General features: G+C 36.4%; 3 protein-coding genes across 9 annotated transcripts in view; 2 read left to right on the top strand and 1 right to left on the bottom strand.

Moving 5' to 3' along the window:
* The window catches only part of LOC126582068 (uncharacterized), a 61545-nt gene extending 46424 nt beyond the window's left edge, over positions 1-15121 (top strand). The window contains exons 2-3 of one of the 2 annotated variants that reach the window (XM_050246049.1): positions 14038-14265; positions 14869-15121. In XM_050246049.1, the coding sequence (XP_050102006.1) occupies positions 14137-14265; positions 14869-14979 (240 nt within the window). In that variant the 5' untranslated portion in view covers positions 14038-14136 and the 3' untranslated portion in view covers positions 14980-15121. Of the gene's footprint in view, positions 1-13987; positions 14266-14868 lie in introns of those variants that run through there. The other variant, XM_050246048.1, reaches the window with a different exon arrangement.
* LOC126582056 (phosphomevalonate kinase, peroxisomal-like) lies at positions 1563-6362 on the bottom strand. Of its 2 annotated transcripts, XM_050246030.1 has the most exons (11): positions 6203-6362; positions 5897-6019; positions 5629-5779; positions 5446-5543; positions 5159-5268; positions 5008-5060; positions 4348-4731; positions 3665-3769; positions 2979-3206; positions 2533-2655; positions 1563-2076 (listed from the first exon to the last, which is right to left on the bottom strand). In XM_050246030.1, exons 2-11 carry the CDS (start codon positions 5905-5907, stop codon positions 1810-1812), a joined length of 1530 nt encoding a protein of 509 aa, XP_050101987.1. In that variant the 5' UTR covers positions 5908-6019; positions 6203-6362; the 3' UTR covers positions 1563-1809. The 2 variants fall into 2 exon arrangements, with proteins under 2 accessions (XP_050101987.1, XP_050101988.1); XM_050246031.1 differs by lacking the exons at positions 5897-6019; positions 6203-6362 and having other exon boundaries at positions 5159-5236; positions 5629-5778.
* On the top strand, positions 8985-12231 carry LOC126582061 (riboflavin synthase-like). Of its 5 annotated transcripts, XR_007609259.1 has the most exons (3): positions 8985-9950; positions 11349-11484; positions 11710-12231. XR_007609259.1 is itself a non-coding variant. In XM_050246042.1 (2 exons), exon 1 carries the CDS (start codon positions 9118-9120, stop codon positions 9940-9942), a length of 825 nt encoding a protein of 274 aa, XP_050101999.1. In that variant the 5' UTR covers positions 8985-9117; the 3' UTR covers positions 9943-9950; positions 11349-12231. The 5 variants fall into 5 exon arrangements, 4 of the variants coding, with proteins under 4 accessions (XP_050101999.1, XP_050101998.1, XP_050101997.1 ...); XM_050246042.1 differs by having other exon boundaries at positions 11349-12231; XM_050246041.1 differs by lacking the exons at positions 11349-11484; positions 11710-12231 and adding an exon at positions 10162-10515.
* Positions 15122-19844: the final 4723 nt, after the last annotated feature.

Consider the following 19844-nt stretch of genomic DNA (forward strand, 5'->3'; position numbering starts at 1 on the left):
TACGTTCTAGCTTGAATGCCACAAGTAGAATGTGCATAAGGAAAACCTAACCTTCAAAGTTGCATGGGTAATTCATAAGTAATTGGTAAATCTACATATGATTGTTAAGGGGACGGCAGAACCCTACGCCTTGTACAATTTGGTTTTCAAAAACGTTTTCCTTTGTTTTCTTTACTTTGTCAATTTATTTAATTGTTTTTAATTAAATTCGTTTTTAATATTTTAGGTCATTAAATCAACCTCTTCTAAACTTTGTTTTCAAATAGTTAATTAAGAATTAGTTTAAATACAAATTATTCATTCAATCCATACGGAAAACGACCTTGCTTGAACTGCTATATTACGATAACCTTGTTTTCTTTTAAGTATTTTAAAGTGTTTTTATCCTTACTTTTGCAGGTGGTAAAAATTCCTATCACCTTCAGTAGGTAATTCCCTCTGGTTCTTGGCCAGGGTTTATATTTAAGCTAATGTAATTACAAAGAAGGCACTTGGTCTTCCACCATAATAGGTTTATATCGAGTGTAACCAGCAGTGGACTGTCTTCCCCTTAACACGGGAAGGGAGTATAAAGTATGTGTCTATAGATGAGCGAGTTTATGTCCATACATTACATGTCGCGAAGGTAGACAATGAGTATGACCCTCTCATAATTCATTACATGTCGCTAAGATACTTGACAAACAATGTCTTAAAGACCACATTTTTGCATCGTGGTACCACAATATCAAATACCCATGATCATGGAGAAAACATTTTTGCTAAAATACTTTATAAGCCCCTTCCTTATGTTCCTCCTGGTAGTAAGGATACTCAAGCTCTGTCCTACCTTATGACTTCCACATGAGTGAGGAGCTCCAGAAGTAGCATGAGGAGATGAGCAGTGCACCTCCATAATTCTTCACTTGCAGGAAAGAGGAAACATGCGAAAGAACATGTAACCGTCGTATCACCAACATGGACTGAAGACGATTGGATTCATCAAACAATTAAAGAAGTTGGGAACTCCATGGGATGGGGGATGGGGAATTGGCCTAAGCCTTCATCCCCGCATCCCGCTCTTATTTATTTTCGAAGCACTTTTAAGATTTTACAATATGAAGAAAATGGATCACGCTCTCTAAGAGATGCTAAACTTGTTAGTCATTGTTCATAAGCCAATGGTGGAGTCGAGAAGAAGGCGGCGATGGAACTCAAAGAAACTTGTAGGAAGAACTTGCACTGAAAGTGGAATTGTAGGAAGAAGTCACCTTGCAACTCTCAAGGACAAACATAAAGGTACAAGTTCTTCATCAGTGGAAATTACCGGAACTGATTGAAACCAGTTCCTACGGAGACTACTGGTGAATTTCCAAGCAGAGGAAAATAGAAACGCTACTGATTAAACAGAGGAAAGTAGTTAACATATTCAAGCAATTGAAACGACTCTGACTAAACTTCCAACTTCCATAGATAGCAAGTTCTTATGTGGCTTAGCCAAACTCCAGCACCCCATTGACGTAAAACATCAGTTTATGAAAAAGAGAAGATGAAACAGCGAGCAAATTATTATAGCTGACCTATTATGCAGACTTCAAGCATGGTTTTATTCCATCACGACGCTTAAACGAAAAATGGCCAATTTATCAGATCTTAGTGCACAACAATGCCTAATGAATAAAAGGACGTGAATATCTCAGGTAACACAATCCTTAAAACCTTGACCAATTGATTTAATATCCACACTTATACAACTCATATTACAAATCACTTTTTTTTCACCATAATAATTATTCTAGTTTGTCACATAAAAATGAAGAAAACAAGAAGTTATTCAATATTAACGGAGGAAATGGATGAAGTAATTGCCTTGGTTCGTGGATCAGCATTCTCCAAAGAAACACCTTGAGGATCTTCTCTAACTAACAAGGCCAAAACATTGAATGAACTCCAAGAATTCGACACATGGCTTCCAGCATCCCCTAAGGTAACAGCAAATACCGCATCAAACCCACCTGCTCCAGGAACTCCAGCCAACAAAACTCCTTCCATACTCATCGTAGCATCTAAAAGCTTTGTTTGTGATTCTGGTTCTATCTGAAAATTTGTGAAGCCAAGAAATCAATCAGAGAAGAAAGTAAGAAGAAAGAGGAAGTATGACAATAAAAAATAGTGTGAATCTTGATGAAGAGAAACAGTTTGAATTTAAATATTTGGATTGACATCATCTTATTCTTTGTTCAAATGACTGGCATCGGTTACTCCCTATTGTGATTCTAGTTTCTGGTTTATTTTCTTTATTATATTTGAAGCATCAGTACCAATGTACTTAAAACTAGTTTTTGTGGTCCACCTCAAGGCCAGCGGAAGAATAATGCTATAATTCGTATTCTGCTTGGGGAACATTCCAAAACACTAGAAAGGGAATTGTTGAACTGTATTGATTCCTATAAAATATTTTCCTATAATAAGCCTGTTGTTATTCTTCATTAAAAAAAACCATATATTTTTATAGGTAAGAAACAAGAATCCCCAGTTAAAAAATGCACATACCGGAACACCTGCAGCCTCCCCCATCTGATGCATATGATACCTGATCCCAAGCATAGCATCTCTTGCTCCTAATAATGCTTTAACAATTACTTCTTGGTTTGGTGTAGTGACTTGCTGTGTCCACTGTTCAATTTTGTAAAAATTGTAACAAACATCAATATGGGAAAAACAAGCAGCAGGAATTTATAGGGTAAGGAAAGTATTGACAACATATGAAGAAGCAAAAAACTCAGAACTTCATGATGGGAACAGTTAAGAGGTCTAAAAAGGCTACAGCACGTTTAAGATGGGTGTCTCATAAGTCATAACACAATCTATATTATATTGTTCCAGGCACGACATGATACAACCCGAAAGTCCAATTATTCTAAAATGGGTCCCATGTTTCCATTTTGATTTTATCATAATAAATTCCGTGCTTTTGAGAGAAGATGAGTTAGAAATACCTTTTCTGATTTGAGAATGCTGCAGCTGTTTATCAAGCTTTTATATTCTTCCCAGTGTTCTTCTGCCAATTTGCTTAATGTATTGAGTTGCATTTCAAGTGATGAATTGGCCTCTGACAACTTTTTCCATGTCTCCAGGGATTTTTGAGGGTCAGACTTCTGCCACTTTTTCACGGCACCCACCATTGATGGAGTGGACGATCCTCCAGTTCCTGGTTCTCCAAGTAACTGCAAAAAGCATTCGAATCACTAAAGAAAAAAAGAAACCCTTAATATGATTGTGCCGTTGTTTTATAAATTATGCACAAAAGGATGACAAGAGGAAGCACAAAAGCTACACTTGAATTCAAGCATCTTTTTTTTTTTTTTTGACATTTCATTAACTAGTAATCAACCTTCAGTAATGCATCATGTCATGTCATGTCCACTTAACAAGGAACCACAAGGATCCATGAAGGAGCCACTCCATAATGCTCACATGCTACACATAATAGTTAAGAAAAATACAAATGAAAAATACAACCTAGCATGCATAAGGTCATATGATGAGCACTTTGCAGATTTTATTTTACAAAGTTCAGGGTAGGTTTGTGGATTTATTGTCTTCATGCATATGATACTCTTTTGCATGGATAACCATATTTACAAATGTAAGCAAGCTATAAAATGGATCTCGACATGCTTACAAGAGTCATCAATGGTGGCAAGGAGAACTTAGTCCTATCATGGTCCCACTTTCCTTTTAGAATTTGTGGAACGACTTCTTGTAGTGGAGTTCCCGTCACTGCAACCTGAAAGCATAAAAAAATGAACTTACAAATTGAAGGTGTTAAGAGATCACTGACATTATCTGCTATGTGGCATACGAAGAGCAAAAAGAATATTGAATCAAAATTAATGAAAATGGTCTTCGATTTTACAGCATGTCCTGAATGGAAAACGGTGGATATTGGTATATCTGGACGTGACAACAAAATCAATGTGTTTGAAAGGTAATCTAATGAGGCCACGTGACAGTCTTGATACCAAAAGTAAAAAAGGATAGAACATGGTAAATGGGGATATTTGGCAACCAATGTTAACATATTCAGAGAGACCATTATGGGAGAGTAAAAATTAACCACAGGTGACCGGTAATAATTTCATAAGCTTTGATTTACACGTAACTAACATATGCCAAACTCCATTGTGGACATTTACAAGTCGTCGTACCCAGTGCACAAGGCTCCCGCTTTACGCAGGGTCTAGGAGAGGTGAATGTCGGCTAGCCTTACCCCCATTTACAAGTAACTAACATATTCAGAGTGACTACTAGGTGCACTAGTTTGATCCAAATTGAATGCTCTAGCAGAGAGAGAGAGAAAGAGACCTGAGCAGAAGAAATAACTTCTGGTGAAAAGCGGACATAACGTTGACTTCCATAAACTGCAGAACTAACATCAAACCCGCTGCCCACTTTTCCCTGTGCAATACAGTGAGCAGTTTGAGCTATCACATGCACCAAATCAAGATCTGCAGTGTACTTTTCATGTTGATGATCTTTAAACGTGGATGAAAGATCAACAACTCCAAGGTAATGAAGCAACGCAGCAACAACAGCGGTTGTCATTGCCGCAGATGAACCCAATCCAGTTTTTGCAACTTCAGGCTTACAATTTTTAACATTTGATCCTTCATCATTGAAAGTAATTGATGCAAAAGGAGGTAGTGCAGCCAATGCGTCTGGAGTCAAGGGCAGACCACGGGCTTCAATCTGAGAGGGCACAACTCAGCAAAATTAGGAACTTGGATTACAATTAATAAAACAAGAAACCTTGAAGTTTCAGCAGCAACTGGTTATTGGAAGGTGAATGCTGTAAAGTTTTTACTTTTTTCTTTAATTTTTAAATTACATTTTGACTCGAAAAAAATGTGGGCTTTTGGTAAGAAAATTAATATGATACTATCACCAATTAAAGTAAAGAGAGCAACAACGATTACTCAACTAAATTACAAACAAAACTATAGAAATTTAAAAGGCGTAACATACCTGATTCCGATACGAATAAAAGTCATTACTACCTAAGATGGTGATATCAAAACCTGCATGACAAACCCAGTTGAAATATTAGAACTTGCATTGATATCGAGTTTGTTTATCTATTTAAATGATAGGAAACATATGGGGAATGAAACATTACCATGCAATAGTAGTTTTTCTAATGAATCCTTGTTCTTCTTGTCAACTGTTGCACGGGCAGCAGCTACACAGTATTGCACTGCTTGTTCCACAAAAGGGTTCCTTGAGTCACTGGAATTGTGTTTATATGAACTAAAATTAAGCATGTTTGAAGCTGAATATTTTTTCGATATAACCTCATAAGTGGTTAAATAAAGCTGAATGATGATCATATAAGTTGATAACTGGTAGCATTGTTCAAAATTGACCATCATTCAAGAAGCTTATATCGAAAATGAAAAAACTCACCCAGAAGAAACATAATCAAGTGATAAATTTTTTAGGGAGAGCTTGTAGATGCTTTCTCTGCCGAGCTGAGGAGACGTCAATTTCACATCCGTCCAACCCTGAGACACATAACAGATACGCATCTCAATCAATCCAGGAGAGAGAGAGAGAGAGAGAGAGAGAGAGAGAGAGAGAGAGACTCACCCAGGCCCAACTATCAGGCTTGAGAGGCTGGTAAAGTGGTTTGACAATGGTGAAGAAGCGGGCGTTGGTGCTGAGTACAAGGCCTGCATTGGGTCTCTCCAGAATTAGGTAACCTCCAGTCAACAACACCTTCCCTGGAGCTGAAGCAACTCTGTAATTCAACAACAATCAATTTCCAAATCAATCAATCAATCAACTTCCTTTCTTTCCTTCTAATTCACAAAAATTCATACAAGAACAAATATTTGATTCAAAATCCAAAACTTACACGGCCTCCATTGCAATTGCAGACTCAGATTCTCTCTCTCTATCTCTCTAGCTCTCAAGTGTGAAGTAGGTTTCTTGTTCTCTCTCAGCTATGAGTTGTTGGGTTCTGAATTTTCAGTTGCGGCTGAATGAAATTAAAGAAAATAAATATTTGAAAATATTTGGGTAGAAATTCAAACAAAAGCCCAAACAGTTGTACTGATACTAAAATGCCTTGGTCTTCCATGGAAGAAATTGAAAATTTAAACCACCCATCAATGCAGAATATTACGAGGGAGAAAATCAAAATGTAAAATCAAATCGTTACCTGAGACCCGAGGAGAGAGATGGAGAGAGATGCAGAGAGACGCAGGAGGGTGCGAGAAGATGGGAGGGTTTTTTTTTTATCAGATCAAGTTGTAAAGATGCTGGCAGCGTAGGTCGGTGGTGTGCGCGAGGGGAGAGTGAGTTTTTTTTTTTTTTTTTTGTTTGCTCCTTCTTACTTTCAAAAACACTAGCATATAAACCCACCTCTGTGTAAAAATAATTTTTATTTTTATTTTAAAATGGGAAGAAAAAAAGGAGAAAAAACGAATGTAGATTTAGAGAGAAGGTTTTTTTTTTATATAATTTTTTTTTAAATTAGAGGACGTTAGGATTAGTCTTGGGTGGAGCTTTGAAAAAAATTGTAAAATTTAGTTTATGTAAATTTACTTTACTGCTCATGATTTTGTTTTATAGTAGAAGACAAAATTGTCTTTTTACTCTCTTTGAATTGACAAAGAGAATTTTTTTTTAATGTAGTTTAGATTATAGGCCGAATAAGACATAATTAGATCATTTTCAAAGGTAATACCAAATCCTATTGAAACGTCATGTAAAAAAGTTTGCAAATAACAATAAGTTATAATCGATATGTCATTTTTACGTGAGTTAACATATAATTGACGTAATTAAATTTTAAAAATACAAAAAAATAGTCAAGTGAGCTTAGTTTGACTAGCATGAAGCAAGTGGAGATGTGAAAAATTGCGGTACCTTTTTTCGTTCTGTTTTGTTTTGCTTTGAGAGCCCTCCAAAGCTGACCAAGTTTCGATGGTTAGGTTAGGTATCAATATTGGTTTTCAACAAAAAATAGAAAATTGAAGGGTATATTCGTTGCAGCAGAATTTAGAGAGGGAAATGCACCTTTTATTTATCATCTTCCCCCACTAGTAAATCGATGGTACAGATGTACTCAAGTCTAAACATTTACGAGATAGGTGGTGATTCTTATTTAGGATGTTGATGCACAATACTGGATCGATTTTGGACCAACTTATATTCGGCATTGAATCGCACAAACGCATAAGAATAAAAAAAAATTTCATGGTTCATCCCAAGTTGAGGTTACGTTAACATTGGTGTATGTACGTACCCACAATGTAAATATGAGTTACATTGTACAAGAGGTTGTTGTCAAGACTTGAACAACCAAACAAAAGCATTAGGGGATGAAGGCACGAGGAAGAAGAGTGGCTTTGTAACCCAGGGGTAGTGAAGCGTTACAATTACCATTGTACTATGCACTTGAATTCAAGATTCGGAATCCAGTCTGTGTGACAAGTTTTCTTTTCAAACATGGGCTGGGTTACAAGTCCAATTTAATTGGACATAACCCATCTCATCCGAGCCACCAAACGAGAGTGTTTTCACTGGAAATTAGCCCACATCTTGGTAAAATTGATTGCCCATAATGATTTACCCTCACGAATGGAGCAGATAGCATACCATACTTTTACGTTAAGCATGTCGTGTCAAATGTAGCATCTCCAAATTCCTCATATATCGTTGTACTTGTATGCGCCTAAGTACATTTCTTAATCGACTTTCTTCATTAAATCAAGGGTTTTTATCACAAATGATCCCTGAAATTGACCCTCACTATCAAGATGGTCTATGAACTTGAAAATCAATCAATGTAGTCTCTGAAAATAGGTGTCGCAAATCAATGTGGTTTTTTTGTCACAATTCTGTTAAAAATTATGTTAAGTGTTAATGTGACACATAAATGGACCCCACAAGATTTACGAATTTTTATCACAAGATGGTCTCTGAAATTGACCCACATCATCCAGATGGTCTCTGAAATTGACCCACATCATCAAGATAGTCCCTGAAATTGAAAATTGATCAATATAGTTCTTGAAAATAGATGTCGCAAATTAATATAATCATTCTGCCACAATTTTGTAAAAAAATTTGTTATATGCTGATGTGAGTTTAATAATTAATTAAAAAAGTAGTCTAAGTACCTTTTTGCACAATGGAATTTTTTTTTTCTTATAGTAGGGCCTACTACAAAGAGACCTAAATTCTCAAAGACACAAGACCTAACCAAGGTCTAAGAGGGGTCTGGAAATATTTTTCAACCAACAATAGATGCACCTTGGTTATAACCTCATTATGTCAAGGTAGACTTCATTGTTCTTTGTATCACCAGACCACCAGGGAAGCGCTGAACAAACTCTCGAAGATTAAGGTTGTGAGGATGTTGATCACCTAAATGTTAAATGGTGATGTCCCATAAATTGTTGCCAATCGGCCAAGGTTTCACCAAAGGTGATCTCAATCCAGGTTCAATTCGGTGAAAGGTGTCGAAGTGTGTAAAGATGGGTGTTGAGATTTTTCTTTGAGAGAATAGAGAGAGAATGAGGTAGAGAAATGTGGAATGAGATCGGAGGTGATTGCAGGACTAGGTGATGTTAAGGGTCAATTTCAAGGATCATATGTGATAAAAACTCTTAAATCAATAACATAGTAGAAATTTGAAATTTGAGCCTGCATTTAAAAAAAGAAGGTTTGTGATCAATTCAGAGACTTCCTACCTATAATCGGAATTGTCCATTTTATAAAACACTTGACAAAAATTATTTCTGCTAAAAATTAATAAATACCAATGTCTAATCAGTCTACTATTAGTAAATAGATAGATAAGTTATAATACATGTATCTATTTTTTCGTATCTTTTTATATAGTTTAATAAACAAACGATCTTAGATTTTCTAGAATTTGTACAATTATATCTATCCGTCGAATGATGATAATAATAAATGCACATCTTTCTTCTTGTTTTATTTCATTGGATCTCATCGATTCTAGTCAAACACAAAGTTGAGGGTTTTTCTTGCCAATTCCACCGAACCTTGAAAAATTTCAAGTACTCAAGGGTCCCAACTTGTGTTGCATCCGAAACAAACAGAATGGCGGTTTCACTCTCAAGAACTCCTCAACCCTGTGTTGGACAAATCTCAATCATGAACAAGTTTCACACCATCTCATCCAAAACCCTCCGCAGTTTCAATCCCCTTTTCAAGCCCTCCACTCAAACCCTCTTCCTCAGCTCCCAAAAACCCAAAACCAATCGCCAATATCCTCCTCGCAACACAATCCGATGCCTTTTCACCGGCATCGTCGAGGAAATGGGCCGAGTCAAGCAACTGGGCACGGCCCAAAACGGCGGTTTCGACATGAAAATCGGCGCCAAAACCGTTCTGGAGGGCGTTCACCTCGGGGATAGCATTGCCGTCAACGGAACGTGCCTGACCGTGACTGAATTCGATACCCAGTTGTCGGATTTCACAGTCGGGCTGTCCCCCGAGACGCTTAGGAAGACGTCTCTGATCGAGCTCGAATCGGGATCACTTGTGAATTTGGAGCGGGCGGTGCAGCCCACGAGCCGAATGGGCGGGCACTTTGTGCAGGGTCATGTGGATGGCACAGGGGAGATAGTGTCCATGGAGCCCGAGGGCGATTCGCTGTGGATCAAGGTAAAGGCATCGAAGGAGGTGTTGAAGTATGTGGTGCCGAAAGGGTTTATAGCAGTAGATGGAACTAGTTTGACGGTGGTGGATGTGTTTGATAAAGAAGAGTGCTTTAATTTCATGTTGGTTGCTTACACTCAGCAGAAGGTGGTGATTCCGTTGAAGAAGGTCGGGTCGAAGGTTAATTTGGAGGTTGACATACTCGGGAAGTATGTCGAAAGACTTCTCAGTAGTGGGTTTGTTGAGTCAATCAAATCTTCATGACTCATGAGGTACTACTTAGTTATAGTTTGTTTACTGCAATCCTGATTTGGTTTCGTGTATTATTACATTTTGTAATGCATACTTGTTCTTGTTTTCTTTCTCTTTCAATAAAAATTGAAAAGGTTATTTGCGTAAGAGATTCAGATTTTTAGTGGTTCGGATTGATTTTTAGTGGGAAAGAATATTGCAGTTGTAAGTTACGAAATGTGTAATATGTAGGATGATCTTTAGCGTAAACATTCCTACATTTATCGCAACAGGCGAACAAGATTACCCTTGAGGTCAATGAAGATAATTCAAGTGTTGGAACTGGTGTTTGAAAACAACATACTGGATAGTGCATCTTTAACAGATCAGAAGCCACTTGATACAGTTTTGAAATGTGGAGTTCACTATGTTGAAATTTTTCTTGCTGAAGCTCTGATGGCAATTTGTTCTTTCTTTCTGCCAATTTGGTCAATGGTTTCATGTGCGACATCTACAACAATTATATGAGCTTGGGAGAAAGAAAAAAAGAATGCAGCAATTAATTAGCTTATAAAAAAAATCAATCAATTAGCTTCTTGTGCTTAACTCCTTTAGTGGTATCAAGTGTTTTACTGTTTCTGCTCATTTTCTTTTCAAGGTCATCGCCTGTGTGGGTTGTACACGCTTGTGATTGGGATAGTAACTGAACCAACTGGTGGCTGTAGGAATGCTGTTCGGAATTTTGGCCATTTTTAGCTTCTGTTTTTTTTTTATTGGAAGCGTTTTTAGGTAGTGTTGCACTTTGAATAGCTGTTATATCTCGATTTTAAAACTTTGTTGTATCATTGTTAGAGATGTATTCTATTGATTACTCTATATACTAATTGGATTATGATAGTTTTATTAAGTAATAAAAGTTTTGTTGTATCATTTTTAGGGCTTTATTGTACACAGACACATGCATGCCCTCACACGCACATAGATTTTCATTCCTTCGTGTTTGCAGCACCAAGGGCAAAACTGTAAGCCTCTGATGCTCCTCAAGTGTCTTTCGGCATCAAATTGCACAGTAGAAAAAACATGCTGCAGTAGTCTGATGATGATCTCTCTCGTACTCTATCCAGTTGGGCATCTGATATAAATTATGTTAGTCTTGTAGCTCCCCGTTGTTGTATAGCAGGCTGGCAAGTGCCTTCGCCCATGAGCGGTAGGTCTCGGGTTCGAGACTTGGGAGCAGCCTCTCCATAAATGGGGGTAAGGCTAGCCGACATTCACCTTTCCCAGACCCTGCGTAAAGCGGGAGCCTTGTGCACTGGGTACGATCTTTTTTTTTTAAGCTTTTACTCAAAACCAGTTTTTGATATATCATATACCCTCAAAACTCTCATCTTCCTTTTTTAGAAACGCAAGTATATTATTCTCTTAGTCTCTCTTTACAGTGATTAGCGAGAGAAATTATTACGTGGTGTTCTGGACTACAGAAAGTAGGTGGTTCCACCCAATTAAAATATCACATGTGTTTGTTTGAAGCTCAGTGGGAGAAGGTCGCCTCTCTGTTGAAGGTAAAGGGTTGAGGTAAGTTTCTTTTCGCCCTCGTGTGTTGATTTCTTCTACTAGTAGTTCTATTCTCCTTCCTCCCTGAGTACTGAGGTCTGTATCTCGTTCTGCTTTTCCTGCAAATTGAGCACCCGACTCTTGTTCGTAGTGCTTCATGACCAATTTTAGGCCCTTTTTTTTCAAACGAAAAACTTTCTGCTCGTAACATCCTCCAATTCTCTCCTGTCTTGGTCATAATTTTAGGAACAGCAATGGTATTTGTTCCCAGGGGAGTGACTGGCTCTTTATTGTGTGGTAATGGGCCGACCTGCTGTGTAAATTTTGCAAAAACTACATTTGTCAACAAAGTCTTATCGGACTGGATTTCGAGAGAGTCTGAATAGCAGATCTCGATATGAAATAGCTCGAACCAAGAATCACCATTGTTAGTGATGGCCTGATGGGGAACTGTCGTCATCGCTAACTTTTCTCATGGTAGAGAGCAGACGCAGCTTGCTCAACATCAAGTTGCCAAGTTGGAGGTGGAGGGGACTCAGTTTTCATGGGGATATCATTCTACTTCACTTTAGTCCACTTGCACAATTTGCCAAACCAACCACTCCATTTCTCCCCATCTCAGCCGAAAGTGAGAACCGGTTCTCCTCTTTGTGAGCGTGGACGGATGAGTAATGTGCGTGCCATATGAACATTTGGTACAGTTGTACAGTATTTGGTTGAGTTGGGCAAATGAGTTTGACTCCAAATTTAGTGGATATGGTGATCTGATCTCTCTAGTGTCCATGTCGGCAAGACTTTAATTTCTTTTTGTTATCCGTCCACCGGCAACTTTAAATTTGATTATCTGCTCCATATTTAAATAAAAATAACAAATATATAATTTGTCAAACTTTTTGTTGTAAATTTTTTTATCAACATCCTTTCTTTTCCCTTCAAAAAAGGAACCACTTGGTAATTTCATCACGATAATTCACCATTTCGGGGGCCAAAAAGACTCACAGAGACATTTTAGCCTTATTTTAGCCAACATCGTGTGATTCACAAATAAAAAAGTAACAATATTCTGCACTTAGGTGCGGTCATAACACCTTACAATCTACTAATGTTACAACACATATTTTATATACCTTAAACAACATTAAACTCGACTATACGTGCAACGGGGGTTATTATTATTATTATTTTTTGGGTGTGCAAGAAACTTTGATACGGTTGCTTAACTACGTAGCTTTCACACAAAATGAAGATTGATGTAGTGGTGAGTGACACAAATTACAAAGCATATCATACTTTTGTGATGGGTACCAAAACGAGGTTGGGGTCAGCCGTTTCACGACAATGACAATGAAGTGTGGTAATAAAAGCGATTGTTGGGGCTAAATTAGTAATTGGAGCCGCATCTTCCAAATTGTCAACCCACTCCGCCACCGGCCACTCCACACATCCCATTCCAAACCCAAAGATAGAGGCCTATAATTTACTCGTGAAAAAAGTGGCGCTTGCGTGGCACAATCTGGGCCGTTCACGTGGCCTGGCACAATTGAGTGCGACTAGAAAAGATCGGCCTATGAGGGCTAACTTCGTCTCGAGAACATCAACATCGACGTGCCGCTAAAATACGCAAAGATTGAATGACGCATTTACCAACTTGCCCCTCCATTATTCTTGCCTTTCTGGAACGACTTTCCCCACTCTTACAAGACTAACCCTATCCTATCTTTTCTTTTGGGGTTTCCTTGATTCTTTTTCCCCTTTAAAGTTGATAAAATAATAGAAAACAACACACACAATATTACATCCTTGATTAACTCTTGTTTTTGTCTCAAATATCGGATTATATTTGGTATTTATAAATGGATAAGAATAAAAATAAAAACATATTTATCATAATTAGTCGTAAGACCTTATAGTTAACACATAAAATTAAACATTTAAGTCAATTAGGAGATAATCCTAATATGTTCCCACACCTAACTTATTTACATGTGCATATTCACTTTTGTCAACTCTCGACAGGTAAAAGGTCATGATCTTAATCTATTAAGCTTGATTTTTCTCCATTAACTAAATTTGATTTGAACAATTACACCTTACATTTGAGACTAACACGTTAAAAAGTCTTGAGCTGTGGAAACATTTACATCCAAAACTGATGATATTCCAACGATAAGAATCTCCCTAACGAGTGGAAATATTTACATTTAAAACTGACGATATTCCAACGATAAGAACATCCCTAACGAGTGGTCAGGTGCAGGTGCAAGTTGGGGTACAGTTGAAGTTGAAGATGTACACAACCCAAGTGGTGCCGGTGGAGCCCCTTTTTGCTTTCTTCCTCGGACCTCAGCGCCATGACATTACACATCGAAAATGATACCCACGGGAGGGTATTTTAGACAATTGCGAACATCTGAGAAAGAAAAGTGAAGAGGGCAAAATAGGAATTCCAGGCCCAAGTTGGGGTGTAGTTGCCGCGTAAAGGTTCGAAGTTAACAACGACCAGCAGCGGCAGTTGTATATATGTGCCTGCCGTCAAAGCCCTTCCAACTGCCCACTCAACTTTCTCTCATTCATTTTCCCACCATACAAACAGTCAGTCTCCCAACTTCCAGGCTCTCCATATCCAATCAATCTTCCAACTAGCTAGCTACCTAATACTCGTCTCTTCCAGTCATGAACAAGCCAGGCTTTTTAGCGGCCTCTGTCGCCGCCGCTTCTGCCACTGCTCTCTCCGTCTCCGCCACTCCTTCTTCTTCTTCTTCAAGCTTTGTGTCTGATTCAACCATGCGATTTTCTCACCAGGTAATTAAATAATCTTAATTTGAATTCATGGGTTCTTTTTGTCTTTTCGTTTTCCATGCTTTGTAGTTAGTATTCAGCTTTAGATGCTCTGCTTCTATTTGCCCTGTTCTGTTTGGCTGCTGAGAAAAAAAAAATGGAAAAGGACTGAAATCTGGGATTTTGACCCTTCAACTCATATTTTATCACTTACTAGTTAACCTTAACCAAACAAGTACTAGAGAAACAAAATATACGCTGGTTGTTAATTTCTAATTTTATTCTTGAATTTCTGCTATATTGTGTCTACTAGAAATGTTAGGACTCTCAAAGTGAAATTCTTCATATACATTAACGTTAAACTGTAAGGTTGCAGAAAGTTCATGAACAACTACACTTTTCAAAGCTCCTTTAGCATTTCTCGTGTCTACAGCTTGATATTCTTACTTCAATAAAAATATTTGGACACATTTATCGACACGGTTTCTAATAGGGAGGACTCTATCATTGTTTGTCGATTCCACTTGTCTTAGGAATTGTTTGTTAATTTTGTGTGTTTAAATAATATTATTTGACGTGTTTATATAAAATTGTAATTAAGCAGGGAGAATTCTATTGATTTTGTAGGAGACTGGGTGTAAGAGAAATCAAGCAAAATCATCGGCTTCGACCGAGAAATTTGCGCCCAAGTTCGATGGGTTGAGATTTATTGAAACACTGGTTACTGCTCATAGATAAGATTAGGCGGCCTCTATCTTCTACCTGTTGTAATCTAAATATTTTTGTTTCCTTTGATGATTTGATCCATCTTCCATCTCGAGGAAACAACTTCAGGATTGGATTTCGAATCTTTTGGTAATGAGATGAAGTTAGTACTAAAGGCTACTTACATGGTACATGAAAAATATTGCGTTGCATGCCAATAATACGTTAGATGAAAATAAATTTATATTGTATTATTGACATAAAACGTTAAGATGACAATAAGTCTATGCCAAGTAAATCCTCTTAGAATTAAAGGAATTGTAACTGTACATACTAGGGCTGCCCTTATATATTTACGTGGAAATTAATATAATACTTTTTACTTTGTTTTTCTAGTCCTAGTCAATAATTCCAAAGTCATTTTTCCACTTGATTTTTTAATACAAAGATATCTTTACACTAAAAGTGAGAGGAATAAAATTATTACCGAATTCGCTATTTACATAATTAAATTTAAAATCTCTCACTTAAAAAAAAAAATTAACTTGTAGTACCAAGTGTCACTGATTAACTAATGATTTGATGTCAAAGGATATGTGGTATAGCTATTTTGATTTTTAATGAAATGATGTGGCAGAAGATAGTGTATGTATTTATTGGTTGTATTCTTTCCCATTCTATTTGGATTTAGACACAAACTGTGGGCAAAACATTATCTATATTTTTAGAGTAAACTGTCGATTTGCTCCCTAAACTTTCACCTAACTTTCACCTAACTTTCGATTTCCCCCTTGAACTCTTCGATTGGAAAATTAAGGACTCAAACTAATTTTTTTAGCCAATTTGCCTCCTACCGTTAATTTTTCAAACATTCCATCCATATTTCTGTTAAGTGAGACCATGTGCACAACATGTGAGGGTAGTTTAGTCATTTCACTCTTAAAAATGATTAAAAAACTGAAAATAAATTTAAAAAAAAAACTTAAAATAATATAATTAAATTTAAATTCGTTGTTTACATAATTAAATTTAAAATCTATAACTTAAAACAACAACAACAACAACAAAGCTTTTTCCCACTGAGTGGAATCGGCTATATGAATCCTAGAACACCATTGCGCTCGGTTCTGTGTCATGTCCTCCGTTAGATCCAGGTACTCTAAGTCTTTTCTTAGAGTCTTTTCCAAAGTTTTCTTAGGTCTTTCCATACCCCTTCGGCACTAAACCTCTGTCCTGTAGTCGTATCTTTTAACCGAAGCGTCAGTAAGCCTTCTTTGCACATGTCCAAATCACCGTAACCGATTTTCTTTCATATTTCCTTCAATTTTGGCTACTCCTACTTTACCTCGAATATCCTCATTCCTAATCTCTCACTTGAAAAAAAAAATTAAAAAAAAAAAACTTTTTAACTTGTAGTACTAAGTGTCACTAATTAACTAATGATTTGATGTCAAAGGATATGTGGTATAGCTATTTTGATTTTTAATGAAATGATGTGGCAGAAGATAGTGTATGTATTTATTGGTTGTATTCATTCCCATTCTATTTGGATTAAGACGCAAACTGTGGGCAAAACATTATCTATATTTTTATCCCCATTGAACATGACTCATATGTCACCATTTCCAGTGCCAGAAAGTGCGTCGACCACCATCATTGTGCCCGAAGTATTTATCCATTCGTCGGAAAATTTCAAGTCATTGTTCAACAGCGACGTAAAAAAAATATTATGCAACTTTTTCATCTTCAATTTTGTATTGTTGTGTGAGTGATCATATGTTCTTTTCGGTACCGTTTGGTACGTGGAACGGGATGGAACGGAATGGAACAAGGCATTTCGTCCCACGTTTGGTGTGCCTAAAACAGATGGAACACGCTGTTCCACGGGACGAGTTTTAGGTGAATTTTCGTTCCGTCTTATCATCTAGAACGACTTGTTCCACATCCGTAGAACACAAAATTATAACCTCTCTGTCTCTTTCTTCTTCCTCCTTGTTTCCATCCGAGGGCATATTTGCTCCATCTTCGTTCCATCTCGTCCTGTCCCGTCCCATTCCGTTTCGTCCCGTCCATCTGCATACCAAACGATACCTTACATATATACACAGTAAAATTAGAGAACTTTTGAGGAATTTGATCATACATGTTTATAGCGTGAGTTTACAATTACTTAATATGTTTTTTTATTAAGTTCACTGTTGTACAGTGACACTAAAACAGAAAAATTTGACCGGCTAGTTGTCGGAAAATTTCGTCAACCGGTCTAAAAGAAAAGTTGGTCGGTCAAAAAACGTGGTAGGATTAATTAGTGTCGATCATGTAAATTATTTTGAATTACAGTAAGTATAGGATTGTTTTAGTTGACTTTTGCATTAGTACCTAAACTAAAAAACATAGTAGTTTAGCTAAAAGTTTTTTTAACCCATAGTCCAAAGCGACTATCAAACTGTAACTGAGGAAGTTGTTTTCACATGACATATATATATATATATATATATATATATATATATATATATATATATATATATATATGCAATAATAACACTCTCTTAATATATGGACCTCATATATGCAAAATATGGATGGGATGCATCGTACCAACAAGTGGTGTCATCAATTTCATGTGTTTTAGTATGAATGAACGATATCAAATTATATTTTAAAGATATATAATTAATAAATAGGATAATGTATGTGTTCCTCTATGGAGAACTTACTTGTCCCCTATATATGATTAACATCTCTTCACCGTACAAACATGATAACATCCATATGGTAGCTATATGTAAAAAATATCCATTCATTACGAAGGTTCTCTACCTTAGTAAGGATAGGTGGTGCAGGTTATCGTACGACCAGTTTTCGTCAGGTACTATTTATGTTTAATTTTAAATAAAAAATTTCAAATGATTTATGTACACACGACGTACGATGAACGGCTAGGATGTGAGGATCCCTAGGATCCCCACAAAGAGGATTCGGAGAGGATCCTCATCCAATCAAAATCGTTCATTGTCTTTATTATCATCTAAAGATTATATCTGCAAAAACTCATTCAGTTTAAAGATCCTTTAGCCATTAATATATATCAAACATATAAATGATCCATCATAAAAAAAAATAAAAAAATAAAAAAATAAAAAAAAAAGCTAATTGATACCAAAATCACCAATTTCACACAAAATGAGCTAATTGCAAAGTACACCATTAAAATTTGGCATCACTTTCATAAAAAAGAACACAGCATTATTCAACTACTTGTATTTTGAATGATCAATTTAGCGTGAGGTCATGCCACAATTAGGTATTTGACTAGGCATGCACCGTCCCATCCGCTTTGCATTATATTTTTAGTATTAAAAAATATTTTTGCTCAACTTTTTTTCTTTTTTAATTATTGAATTGAACTGATCAAAGAAAAATTAATAAACAAGCTTTATCAAGCATGTTCTTATTTTAGGAAAATGCAAAGATTTTCTCTTACTTACATACCATTAATTCAACCCTCTTATTGAGTCCTTAACACATACCAGAAAAGGAGAAGATAAAAAGCCGTAAGTTTCTATACCGGCGATTTATATTGTCTCATTTTAACAAGATCATCCTTGTAAAAAAAAATATGGATAAATGCAAATTAGATGTTTAAATAAAAACTCTTGAGCAACTAGTGTGTGATCAAAATGATGTGCTAAAACGGGCATATTGCATTATTTGGAAGCAATTTCATTGACTAATTAATACAGAAGGAAAGTATATTATTTGTTACTACCAAGCACCAAAATATGTCACCTTTTGGAAGCAAAGTATAAAACACTTTAAGTATTGGAGCTAAAGTTTGACGTAGATAACCAATTTTAGCTTTTTGTTGAGGAATTTAGCCCTCACAAAAATATTCCAAGCGCAATGATGTGCAGTCACCCAAAAAGGATGATGAAAAATTGCACTCGATTTCTTCCACAAATATTTCATTCGTTTTTCTTTTGTTCTTCTTTTGGTAAGATATTATTTCGATTTCTTGGCATACTTTTATTGACTGCAGATTACACCTTAGGGGGATTTTGTTTGATCGGATTAGAACTGGGTTCAACGATTTAATATATTAGTTTCTATTTTTTTGAACAAACGATATTATCTATAGGTTTAGCTTTACAATGGGCTAACAATAATGTGGTTTAAATTCGTCTTTAGCGAGAATTGAACCTAAGATTGCTTACTTATAAATGAAGAGGAATACCACTAGACCATAATACTAAGTGACATTTAACAAAGTCTTTGAGTCTTGGACTAAGATTAGGTTCATTAATAACATGTTGAGTTGGGATTATCCTTCCCTATCTTGGACAATCTGATGTATTAAACGTGCCCTTAAAAGTATAATCGTTTGAGGAACTCAATTAACAAAATGACTTTTTAGTTTCCACTTTGATGGTTGAGTGAGTTATCATTTTCTGTTGACTTCAACAATTTTGGGTTGACCCGTCGAAGTAACACCCTTACTCTCGACCTGGAATGCAAGAATGCACAATCTCTCGACATGAATTGTCTGCACTGATACCATGAAAAAAAATTATGGGAACTTGACGAGGCTGAGAACATTATATATTGTAGTCAAGGTTTTACATTCATTATGTGAAATATAATCTCAGGATCTGAGTTCCGTTTGGTACACATGATTAGATTGGAATGAAGAACTCTCAAATTTTAACTCATACTGAAGGTGGAAGTGAGTGGTTTTTCATTTGGAGGGGACTAGAAGATGATTAGCTATGAAGAAAATCCAATCATATGTACCAAACGAGCCCTTAATGTGATCTCTCGTGGATTAATGGAAGTTAGATTTAAACTTGAGGTGTAATTTGGGTTTTCCATGTACAATGGCAATTATGCATCCTATAGGA

Source organism: Malus sylvestris, chromosome 9 (assembly GCF_916048215.2).
Source record: "Malus sylvestris chromosome 9, drMalSylv7.2, whole genome shotgun sequence".
NCBI classification, from domain to species: Eukaryota; Viridiplantae; Streptophyta; class Magnoliopsida; order Rosales; family Rosaceae; genus Malus; species Malus sylvestris.